The following is an 11,539-nucleotide window of genomic DNA, read 5'->3' on the forward strand; positions in this document are numbered from 1 at the left end:
TCAAGATCACTTCACAGAGCCTAAAACATACTCTGTTTCACTTCAGTTCATACTATAAAACATTCATACACTTGTACTTTATCTTAATCTAAAATGTAAGGGTGTAAGTTGGAAAAGCTTAATGCAATATAGGTATTAGTACTTAGTAGTACTTATGTTGTATCAAAAAGAGTGATAGCTGAGTAATTGACAGTACATAACCGTTTTTTACGCAGTATATATGGAGAAAGAAAAGTAAAATAGTCCAAACCGTAGGTTCTTTCAAATCCACTTGGTTTAAAAGCTTAAAAATAAAATAAAATAAAAAGAGGAGCAGGTGATTCAGTTCCCTTCATAGATAGTTCAATATCCAGTAGAAATATAGATCAGTGTTCCCATATAATTGTAGTTCCAAAATAATTGAAAGAAGTTTTGACAGAATTTAATGTGTAATCCAGTCTTGCTTATTAAAAGTTGACACGGTGTTGACCCCAGGATCTCCAATTTCTTCAAGAGGGTATTAACACCCTTCCAAATTAATGGAAGTGTCTCTTTCTTAATCCCTTCTGTCTCCAAGTTCAATATTAATATATTACAGAGTCTGTGTCAAGTTCAAATGCACTTTCAAGTTCAGGTCTATTGTTCAAGTTCAAGTTAACAAACATTTTAAAGGTCTGTAAAGTATCCAGATTGGTATTTAAAGAGCTTTGTAAAATCCTTTGTCCTAGTCAGCCATTAGCTGTTTTAACTTTCTAGGCTAGTCTGCAACTTTTTCACTTGTAAAGTTTTTCATGCAGTTTAAATACCCAGAAACGGGAGTGGACTTCCTTTTTATCCTGTTTTGCCGAATTAGTAATTAACAATTAATTTCCTTCTCACCTTGCTAATCAGCTTGAATTGGAATGGTAGGTGTTGATGGCTGGTTCAGAGACTTTGCTCTGCAGAGCCGCACTGGTGCCTAAATCGCCGGCTTTTCCTCAGCTCCCCCCCCCCCCACTCCTTTCAGAGCAGAGGCAGAGACTGGAGCCCGAGCTGCCGATGCGATCCGCAGGACCGCTAGACACCTCAAACTTTCCTTTGAGGCTTTTTGGGTGATAACGCCGAGGCTGGTGCCTCCCCCCCAATGTAGCGTCACCCGGGATTCTCTGGTCTCCCTTCATGCTGATGTGACCCATATCCAAGGACATGAGCACATGACTAGCAGAGTTCAAACAGAAGCTTAGCCTTAAGGAGTAACATTCTAAGCCTAATTTATTGCAAATTAAATCAAACAGAACAGAACAAAGAAAAACATGGCTTCTCTCTCTGTCTTCCTCGGAGAAAGAACTGCAAAAGCAATAGCTATGCAGAGCAGAAACAGCATATCTCCCTTTCCACTCACAAGATTCCAATAATCAGTGCTGGAATGTAAACAGACATGTGACATGCAACAATCCCACACATCTGCAGTACGGGAGGAATGGAATTCTCAACATCCTCCCCCATTTCATGTAACCCGCTTCAGTATTTCAGCCTAACTGCAACTGCTGTACATAAACCTGAAGTTGTTCCGTGTCAACAACTTTTGACAACAGATCTGCAGGAATTTCCTTTCCTGGCATGTAGGACACCTGAATGAGTCCTTTCTGTATACACTCTCTTGCACAGTGTAATTTTATCTGCAAGTACTTGGTTCTTTGCTTACATCCCTCAGAAGTTAGCAAAGACAGACACAACCTGTTGTCTTGGTAAACCTGTATAGGACATCTTACATTAACTCTCATGTCCTCAAACAGTTGCAACAACCATTCACAATCCAAAAGTGAATATGACAGTTCAGCTTCACAAGAACTTAAGCTCACTGTTGTCTCCTTCTTGCACGACCAGTCAAACAGACACTGGTTGTACATGTAGCATACCCCGGAAGTGCTTTTGCCATCTGTGATGTCACAAGACCTCCAGACTTCTGATTAGTGAATTTCAGTCTGTAGTGCATGGTACCCTTCAGGTAGCATGCTATGCGCTTCAGTGCTTTCCAGTCCTTAACCGTAGGATTGTTGGCGTGTCTGCTCAGGAAATTGGTGCTGACAGCAAAATCAGGTCTTGAACACCTGGCAATAAAATTTAGTTTACCTAGAACACATCTGTACAGTGTAACATCAGAAAATGCTTCATCAGTATCATCTAACTGAAAACCTGTCACCATTGGTGTATCCACAGGGTTTGCATCAACCAAGTTCAGTTTGGTTAATACATCAGCAATTTTCTGTGATTGGTGTACCATGATATCAGCTCCCTGGTTTCTATCCAACTCCAGAGAGAGATAGTTGGTTACCTCACCAATATCCTTCATGTCAAAATGCTACTTCAGTTGAGCTAGGGTGCCATTGTATAAGGCCTGATCTTTCCAAAATAAAAGAAGATCATCAACAAAACATACACAATACAGTTTGTTTTGCCCCTCCTCTTTGGCAAACACACATGGATCTGCTTTGCCTTGGTGAAAACCTAGAGAAAACAATGTCTCTGTTAGTTTAGAGTTCCAACACCGGGCACTCTGTGTGAGACCATATAGGGATTTCTTAAGAGCACAAACCAATCCCTCCTTTACCCATACTCCATTAGGTGGAAGTATATAAATTAATTCATCCAGGTCTCTGTACAAAAATGCTGTGTTCACATTGTGATGCAAAACGTTTAGTTTCTTCTCTGCAGCAATTTTGAGCATAAGCCCAATGTTCTCATACTTGACGGTGGGTGAGTAGGTCTCATGATAGTCTTGACCTGGTACCTGTGAAAAACCTTGGGTGACCAATCTGGCTTTGTGCCATTCTGGTCTGTCTTGGCCTTAAAGACCCATTTGCTATCAACCAGCTTCATCCCTGGTACCAATGGAACTAGTTCCCATGTTTTGTTCCTCTCTTAAGGAATCAAGTTCAGCCTTCATGGCATTTAACCATGGCTCAGCATCCTCTGAGGTTAAACTCTGGACCTCTTGGAAGCTTGAAGGTTCCCAAACCTTCTCTGAGTTACTAACAACAGCTGTATCTGCTTTGGCTGTTTTAGCAAACTCCTCAGCATACCTTTTGGGTTGTTTACCCTTTGTTGCGTACTATATGCAAGTCTTCCATGCTAGGCTTCTCCTCTTTAAGAGAATGGTGGACAGTGGTTCCTCCAATTCAGTGTCAGACCCTTCAGACGGTCTGAGAGAGGCTTTCGCACTTTTGTAGTCTGTCGTGTCAGATTCACTGTCAGCAGCAGCACTACCACCTCCCCCTGAACTAGCAATTGAACCTGTGTAATCATCAGATTCTTCACCCTCATCAGCATTAGGGTGACTTTGGAAGAGTCCCGCATTGTCTCCCCACTTTGCATTGTACTGAACACTTCTGGTGAATCTTACCATCTTCATGTCAGACATTAGCACTCTGTATGCACCTTTCTTGTATCCCATAAAAATACCATGCAAACCACGTTTGCTGAGCTTGCTGCTCTGAGGAGTGTGAACCCACATGTCAGAACCAAAAATTCTCAGGAGCTTGACAAATGGTTTCTTACCAAACAGCTTCTCATAGGGAGTGCATCCTACTGGTGAAGAAATTCTGTTATACACATATGTGAAACAGTTCAGAGATTCAGCCCAATATGAATCAGGCAAATTTGCATCATGCCCTGTAGGGGAGTCTGATTTGCCCTTTCACAGAGACCATTCTGCCATGGTGCTATGGGATTGGCAACATCATGCTGGATTCCCTTCTCAGCTAGAAAAGCCTCAAATGGCTGAGAACAGAACTCCCTGCCCCGGTCAGTGAAAAGACAACCCACCTGTCTTTTGTGAACATTTTGCAGCCAAGCACAGAATTCCTGGAATCTAGGAAATGCTTCTGACTTCTGCTTAAGCATGAAAATATGAATATATCTGGAAAACTGATCTATCAGTACCATGAAAAATTCTGCCTTGCCTAATGATGGCTTTAGTGGACCAACAATGTCTGCGTGCACAATCTGGTAGGACTCCTTGGCTTCCCTGCCAGATACCTTACCCTTTGGAGCAACTCTGACCTTGTGTTCTGCACATGATTTACATTTCATGTGAAATTTGCAGGGTTTAATAGACACCCCCTGGACCAGATCAGGCATCAGATGACCCAGTCTTCTGTGGTGGTCGTGGATACAACCTGCATGTAAAATTTTGTTAGTAGACACAGCATGATATGTCTCACTATTTTGCATATCAACACCAACAGCATCATCATAAGAATAAGACAACAAGAACAAGCCATTAACACAGTCAGCATATAAAATGTCCTTTCCGTTGTTCCTGATGGTGCATTTCTGTTTACTGAACTTAACAGTAAAGTCTTGCACTGTCAGCTGAGAGACGCTCAGTAAATTGTCCGCCAAATCTGGAACAAAAAGCACGTTGTGAATCGTGGTCCACCAACTTGGATGCAAGACAGTTCCGATGCTTTCCGAATGCAACGACTGACCGTCTGCCTGGTGCACAGTTCCCTTCTGTGGCGTAAACGTGACAAACAAATGTTGGTCTCTGCAAAGATGGTGTGTCACCCCAAAATCTATGATGAAAGCTTCCTAGACTGTTGGATTGGAACAGTGTGTGACCAAAGCCTTGTGTTACGCAGGTTTAGGCTTGCCAGAGCTCTTGCTCTTGCTCTTTGAGCCTTTACAGCCTTTGCCAGTTTCCTCTTTGGCCTTTGGGCGTTGTCTGCAATCCCTCTGCATGTGCCCCATTCTGCCGCAAGAGAAACACCTCACTGCTTTCAGAGCTTTGGCGCCATCTAGTGACTGCATCATTGGTTGGGGTGACAAGGCAGTCAACTTCCCCTGAACACAACCTGCAGCTTTTCGGCGATCATCCTCATTTTGGAGAACCGCACATACATGTTGCGCTGTCAGATCGGCAGTGGGTAAGACAACCAGCTGTGAAGCTATGCTATCAAACAAACTGTCTAACGAATCCAGGAGCAGAAAACAGAACAGAGATTCCGGGATTTCAATCTGTCTCTGTAAACAGACATGTGACATGTAACAATCCCTCACATCTGCAGCACGGGAGGAATGGAATTTTTAACACGTGTTACCTCGACGCTTCCCCCATGGACCTCTGCAATGCTGGGCTTGACAGAGCTGTCAAACCCACTGTCCGTCCGCCATTCGCGCCGACCCAGAAGTAGAACTTAGTTTCTACTGTTCAGTATGTGTGATTAGGCTAAGCCCTGCACATATATCTTGACACTTCGCTATTGAATTATATATATGCTTTAAATACAAGATAATTTTTTCTTTACAGTGGTACCTCAGGTTAAGAACTTAATTTGTTCCGAAGGTCCGTTCTTAACCTGAAACTGTTCTTAACCTGAGTTACCACTTTAGCTAATGGGGGCCTCCCACTGCTGCGCGATCTCTGTTCTCATCCTGAAGCAAAGTTCTTAATCCGAGGCTCTACTTCCAGGTTAGCGGAGTCTGTAACCCAAAGTGTTTGTAACCTGAAGCATCTGTAACCCGAGGTACCACTGTATTCTTTTCTTTGACAGATAGTCTGTGTGGAAAGTTATGAAAAGGTATCTAATAGAATCAAATATAATAATTTTTTTTCTTTATTACTTAAGAGGAAAGAGAAATCTTTGAGTCTCCCTGTAGTCCATTATGTCCCTTTGAACTACAGTTCAAGGGGGGTGATGTGTCAGGGACTGGGTGGATGAGGAAGAGTGGTGGCAGCCAGTTGCACAGGAGATGCCTGAGGGTGACACTGGAAGGAGATTTTGAACCTGGTTCAGACTGGTGGGACAGGGAGGAACCATCAACATGTGAAACCAGCAGGAAAACATTAGAGCCAGAGAGTGGGGGTGAAGGGGAGAGGCTCAATGTAGGCACAGACTCTGATAGGGAGAGTGCAGAGGCTGCGTCTCCTGCTTGGCAAGACAGTCCTCTTCCTGGTTCTTTCCCCCTTTCTCAGCTCAAGAACAGAGGGTAGAAAAAAGAGCAAATTGATTAAGTAGAGCTGAGTCACAGTGGAAGACTGCTGAGAGAGACTTGTGTCCTGGCTCTCTGGGTGTGAAGCAATAAAAGTTAATTGCCTACAAGTCTCGTGCCAACTTCTGATTTACAGCATCAAGCCTATTCTGGCAGCCTGACATGATGGCAGGCACTACACAGGCTCTTAGGTTGAGACAAGTTCTACCCAGGGCACAAAGGTGTGAAAAGCTTCATGTTACAGGGGAAGCTTTTTTCACAGATGTCAAAACATTTTTGAGTATTGTTACCGAGATTGACACTGCCCATTAGGCACGTTCTTTCTCCTCTGGTTGGAGAATTCAAGCTGGTACCTCAGGTGATATCATCAGCTTATGTTCATCTCACGTTCTGGGCCTAGCTACAGGACATGATGGTGTCATGCCATGACTTGCTCTGGTGGTGGTTTTCTCCCTCAGTCCCTTCAGCAGCTTCTGCTTCCATTCCAATATTTCTCCCCCTGGTTGATGAGAATTCAGGTAACTATTCCAGATCCAGTGAAGAGGGAGTTACAGTGGCAGGAATTATTCCCCAGTTATTGAAGGTAATAACTCTGGAGATGCAGAGATTGATCCTGTCTACTGATGCCAGTCTGAGTTGGCATGCTCATCTCAACTAGGGGACAACAACCTAGACTTCTGGACCATTTACCTTTGGGTGTAGTTGGTTGGATGTTCAGGGCAGCCGTTGGTAAGGGCCTATGTGAACCTCCCACTGCTCCTCATTCAGTTGGCCAGTGGAAGACCTCGACACACACCTAGTCATTGCACAGTTTTTGTCATTCATCTTGTGCTTTCCATGTCTCTGCAGCGAATAGATTTTGTATTGTATCGTGGCTTTGGGGCTCGCTATTAGCTTTCCCTCTTTTTACTCTGATTCCTCTTGTGATCCAGGAGATTCAGCAACTGTAGGCTTAAGTGGTCTTTGTGGCCCTATTAGGACTGGGGAGACCACAGTTTGGGGGTCTAATCATTCTTTCTGTGCGAAACCTGTGGATTCTTCCAGTCCAGGAGGATCTGCCATTGCAAAGCTCAGCTGTGCACCTGCAGCTGGTCATTCATTATCTAACAGTCTGACAGATGAAAGGCTGTCGCTGTCTCAAAATGGTAATTTCTGGAGTGTTGTCTTCCAAGATGGCTTTCTGTAGTTTCATACATAGCAGCTCATGTAGGGTCTATCTGACCTGGCATTCTGCTGCTGGGATAGATTTCTTGGAGGAAATCCACAGAAATCAGGACATTATTCTGCCTTCCTTCCATCCTTCCTTCTGAGCGTGAATGGCATTCGCTGGATCTCCATAGGGATTTACCTAAAGAGAACAGAGTCCTTCCTGTCATCTGACTCTGTTTGTTTATTTTCAGCCTCAAACAATGGGGAAGAAGGTATCGTCAGCTCTTCTGTTTTGTTGGCTGCATCACCAAATGTTACGAAATCTCTGGGTCTGCTATTCTGCTGCTGTCATGGCTTGGTTGACAGCTTCAACCCTTGTTAAACATTGTAAGCTGGATGTTTACAATTCTGCCAAACCATCCTTCGGCAAGAGGGTATTACAATAGGTAGTTTCCCAGTAAGGAGGCAGGCCCACCCCACCCCCCTCAGCTGCCACCATCATCAGGTAATCTTTGTCATCCAAGGATCCCCTCCTCTCTGGAAGAAAGTGTGACATTGGACCTACCATGAAGGTTCATTTTATGCAGGGAATGGAGGGGATCCTACTTGCCCTAGGAGATTTGAGTTTGATCTGTGCTGAGGGCTTCCTCCCACCCTTGTTTTCTTTTCTTGGTTGTTCTCTCTCTAACCGGGTATCGGTGGTTCATTTGGGGAGTTTTCTCTATTCTGTTCTTTGAGACAGTTACTTTTTGACCATTTGATCTCTGCTGTATGCTGCAAAGTGATGTTTCTGAGAGTGCCTTCAGTTTGGAACACTCATTTTTAAAGGTTTGTGTGTAGGTTCTTTACTTGAGCATGGATACCTTCAACTGGAGAGGTCACCCTCCCACTGCAAGGTAAGAACAGCTCTAATTTGCATATTCCTACCTAGTAGAGTGAGTTGGAAGGACAACTCATCTGAGGAGCCCACCATTCCTTGCAGAAAATGAGCCTTCACAGTAGGTCCAGTGCACATTCTTTATGTTGTCATTGTGTGGAACAGCCACCATGCATGTAACATGTAATCAGGACCTTTACTGCACCTATCTCAAAACAGTTGTGTTTTTTTTAATAAAAAAAAATCCTCATAGAATTAATTCATTCCAATTTTTGACACTAGTGAATAGAGCTGAGATCCCTTTTCTGAAATGGATAAACTGGTTAAATTAATCCAGACTAGAACTTTTACATTGTCCTCACTGCAAAATACTACAGCAGCAATCATAAATTCTTTCCTTAGAGAGAGACTAGTTTTAACTGGTGGTTTTTTAGTTGGTTTTTTTCACTAAAATATCATGAAAGTAGACTATGGTATGTCTTGGTTTATTTAAACTCTTGTTAGGAGCTAATTCTGAAGCATCCAATGCTTCTGAAACAGAGTCTGATCACAGAGATGAGCTTAGTGACTGGTCATTAGCTCCAGCAGAAGAAGAGCGCGACAGCTACCTTCGCAGAGGAAATGGGCGAAGGCGTGGTGGAGGTGCACGTGGTCAAGGAGGAAGAGGTTGGGGATGTTTCAAAGGTGAGTATATGATGATGGTGCTGAATGGCAGATGAGCTATTAGGACTCTTACTCAAGCCCCTGTGCAGCAGGTATATGTCTGAAATGAAAGAATGAAGTCTATAGATTTGCAAAAAAAAAAAAAAAAAAAAATGTAAGAAAGAAACTCTTTAAACTGAATAAGAGCAAAACCAAATCACACCAGAACTATACTTCATGCGAACTGAGGAATGATAGAGCCAAAGTAGCAACTGGCATTTCCAGAAGCAGGAGAATACAGAGAAGAAAGACAAAGCAGTAGTGAGAGTTGTCCGCTCACAAGGAAGCCACTAAATCCAACCTGGTTGCTTCCTACACAATATATATCCTGAAAATTGCACAGCCTAGGATTTATCAAGCCAGGTTTGCTATAGGACCCTAGCCTAGGTGGGTGTGCCTCCCACCCCTTTTCCTAAATGTTTCTGTGATTTTTGTCTGTCCTAATGTGTCAACATTGGTTTTTGACTAGAAATGTAAGAAATTCCATTATCTGCATTTGTATATAAGTTTTCTACCAGTGTACTCAGTGCAGTTTATTGTTTTAAAAGGAAATATACAAAAAACAAAGCAATAACATGGAAGACCTTTCTAAAATCCAATTTTGATGTGCAGGAAATGAACAGTCACGGACAGATAACCGTCAACATAATTCAAGAGATACTAAAGGGAGAACAATGGATGGGTCACTTCAGGTAAAAGAAAATGCTCTCTGTACTATCAGCATCTGCATTCATGGAGTTGCTCTTGGCAGTCATGGAGTGATGAAGTCATGCATACTCATCCTTGTCTGCACAAGAGTTTGACACCCCCCCAGCTACTGTGTTTAAACCAGCCATTGAAAGTTGCTTCATTAACAGCATAGTATGTTAACCAGTGGTCATTGTCCACTGACTGAATAAATCCATCAGCAGAATGGACAGCGTGGAACATTTTTTTGGCAATTTCCTCTTCAGTCCCCTGTTACCCCTAAATGTACATGGGTAAAGGGGACACCTTGAGCTGGAGCCAGGAATGGTGGGAATCACCTAAAATTGCAGCCTGCCTCCCTTCTATTGGTGACTACTTTCCATCAGTGAACAGACACCATTGGATACCACCCCAAATTATTTTACAGTGGAACCTCTGGTTACGACGGGGATCCGTTCCGGAGGGCCTGCCACAACCCAAAAATGGCACAAGTTGAAGTGCCGCGTCTGTGCACGTGCAGCGCAATTTAGCGCTTCTGCGCATGCGCGAGTGGCGAACGCGGAAGTAACCTGTTCTGGTACTTCTGGGTTTGCCGTGGACGTTCGCTGAAGCGGACGCAAGTGGAGGCGGACGCAGAACGAGGTTTGACTGTACTTCAGTTTTTAAGATGCATCATTTCCAAAGGGTTAAGGAGAGTAATACTTTGGACCAGCTGACATAAAAACTCTGAAATGCATTTAATTAATCTTATTTCAAAAGAAACAAACACTGTTCAAGTTTTACTACTAAATGCCTACATGTAAAAAATAAGCTTGCATCTTGTTTGAAAGGTAAGTTTTGTTGGATTTGTCTAGAAAACGAATTCTGCAAAATAACTAATAGCTAGGATATATAATGTTGAATTAAATGTTGCAGAAAATGCTGATCTTTATACAAGCCTTCACACCTTAACACTGTTAAAAGTACTTCACTTGGATTCTTCTTAACTGTACACTTCTAGAATACAGTGGAACCTCGGGTTACGGCAAGGCTCCATTCCGGAGGCCCCGCCACAACCCGAAAATGATGCACGTCGAAGCGCTGCATCTGCACACGTGGTGCGATTTAGTGCTTCTGTGCATAGCGCGATTTAGCGCTTCTGCGCATAGCACGATTTAGCACTTATGTGTGAGCAGCAAACCTCGAAGTAACCCATTCCAGTACTTCCAGGTTTGCCGCAGACGTTCGCAGAATCGGATGCAAGCAGAGGCTGACGCGGAACAAGGTTTGACTGTATATTTCATTTGCGGAAGGCAGGGGAATAACTTTTTTTCTAAGAAATGCCCTCCAACAGCTCTTCATACGTGTCCCTTTTTAAATTATCAAATGATTATGCTTTATATAACCATATTTGTTTCAGATTAAAATTGACTGCAATAGTGAAAGGAGTGTCCACACTAAAACAGCACAGAATACGTCCAGTGAAGGTAGCCGGTTGCGCACAGGTAAAGATCGTAACCAGAAGAAAGAGAAGTCAGACAGTGGGGATGGTCAGCAACTGTTGGTGAATGGAGTACCGTAAAATTGATAATTGGAGTAGTCATATTTCCTACACTGTTTGAGTAAAACTTATTCCACATTAGAGAAACTTAGTAGGCCAAAGACAAATAGTAAGCAGGATGGCACAGGCATGAAATGAATATTAAAAAAATCGTTTTGCCTTTTTAAACATCAGCATACAGTTTCCCCAAAATAAAATGTTATACTTGCATTAAAAAATACCTTGAACTTCTGAAAAAATGCTTTCAATTACATATTGCATTTCAAATGATGAAAGAATCCTTTTGCTTGTTTTAAAAATACTGAACTCTGCAATAGTATTTCTGTTCAGCTGTACCATTTTAACGCATCTAGTTAATCACTGCTAAATTTCAAATTTCAGAATAAATAGTGTTTGTGGTAATCAAATTGGGCTTCTGTTTTCAATCCATTAAAAGTTCCTAATTTTAAACATTAAAAAGTTATGTTTTATGTCTTGTGTCAGTTCACATTTTGATTCACTTTGTCAGTATTTCAGTGAACCTCAATATACATGTAATATAACTAAACTGTCATTTTCATAGCAAAAAGTTCTATGAACTGTGCCTTTTTTATATCTTGCCAGGTAGGACTACTGTATTTGGATGCAGAAAT

The 11,539-nt window shown here is 42.5% G+C and overlaps 1 protein-coding gene across 4 annotated transcripts in view; it reads left to right on the forward strand.

Annotated features, from left to right (window-relative positions):
* LOC309523302 (fragile X messenger ribonucleoprotein 1-like) overlaps positions 1 to 11,324 on the forward strand; it is a 201,218-nt gene extending 189,894 nt beyond the window's left edge. For 2 of the 4 annotated variants that reach the window (XM_082207092.1, XM_082207091.1), the window contains 3 exons: positions 8,483 to 8,662; positions 9,293 to 9,372; positions 10,767 to 11,323. In XM_082207092.1, coding sequence (XP_082063218.1) covers positions 8,483 to 8,662; positions 9,293 to 9,372; positions 10,767 to 10,928 — 422 coding nt within the window. In that variant the 3' untranslated portion in view covers positions 10,929 to 11,323. Of the gene's footprint in view, positions 1 to 8,482; positions 8,663 to 9,292; positions 9,373 to 10,766 lie in introns of all 4 variants that reach the window. The other 2 variants (XM_082207094.1, XM_082207093.1) reach the window with 2 other exon arrangements.
* Positions 11,325 to 11,539: the final 215 nt, after the last annotated feature.

The sequence above is a fragment of the Podarcis vaucheri genome (assembly GCF_965113315.1).
Source record: "Podarcis vaucheri genome assembly, chromosome: W".
Lineage (NCBI taxonomy): Eukaryota > Metazoa > Chordata > Lepidosauria > Squamata > Lacertidae > Podarcis > Podarcis vaucheri.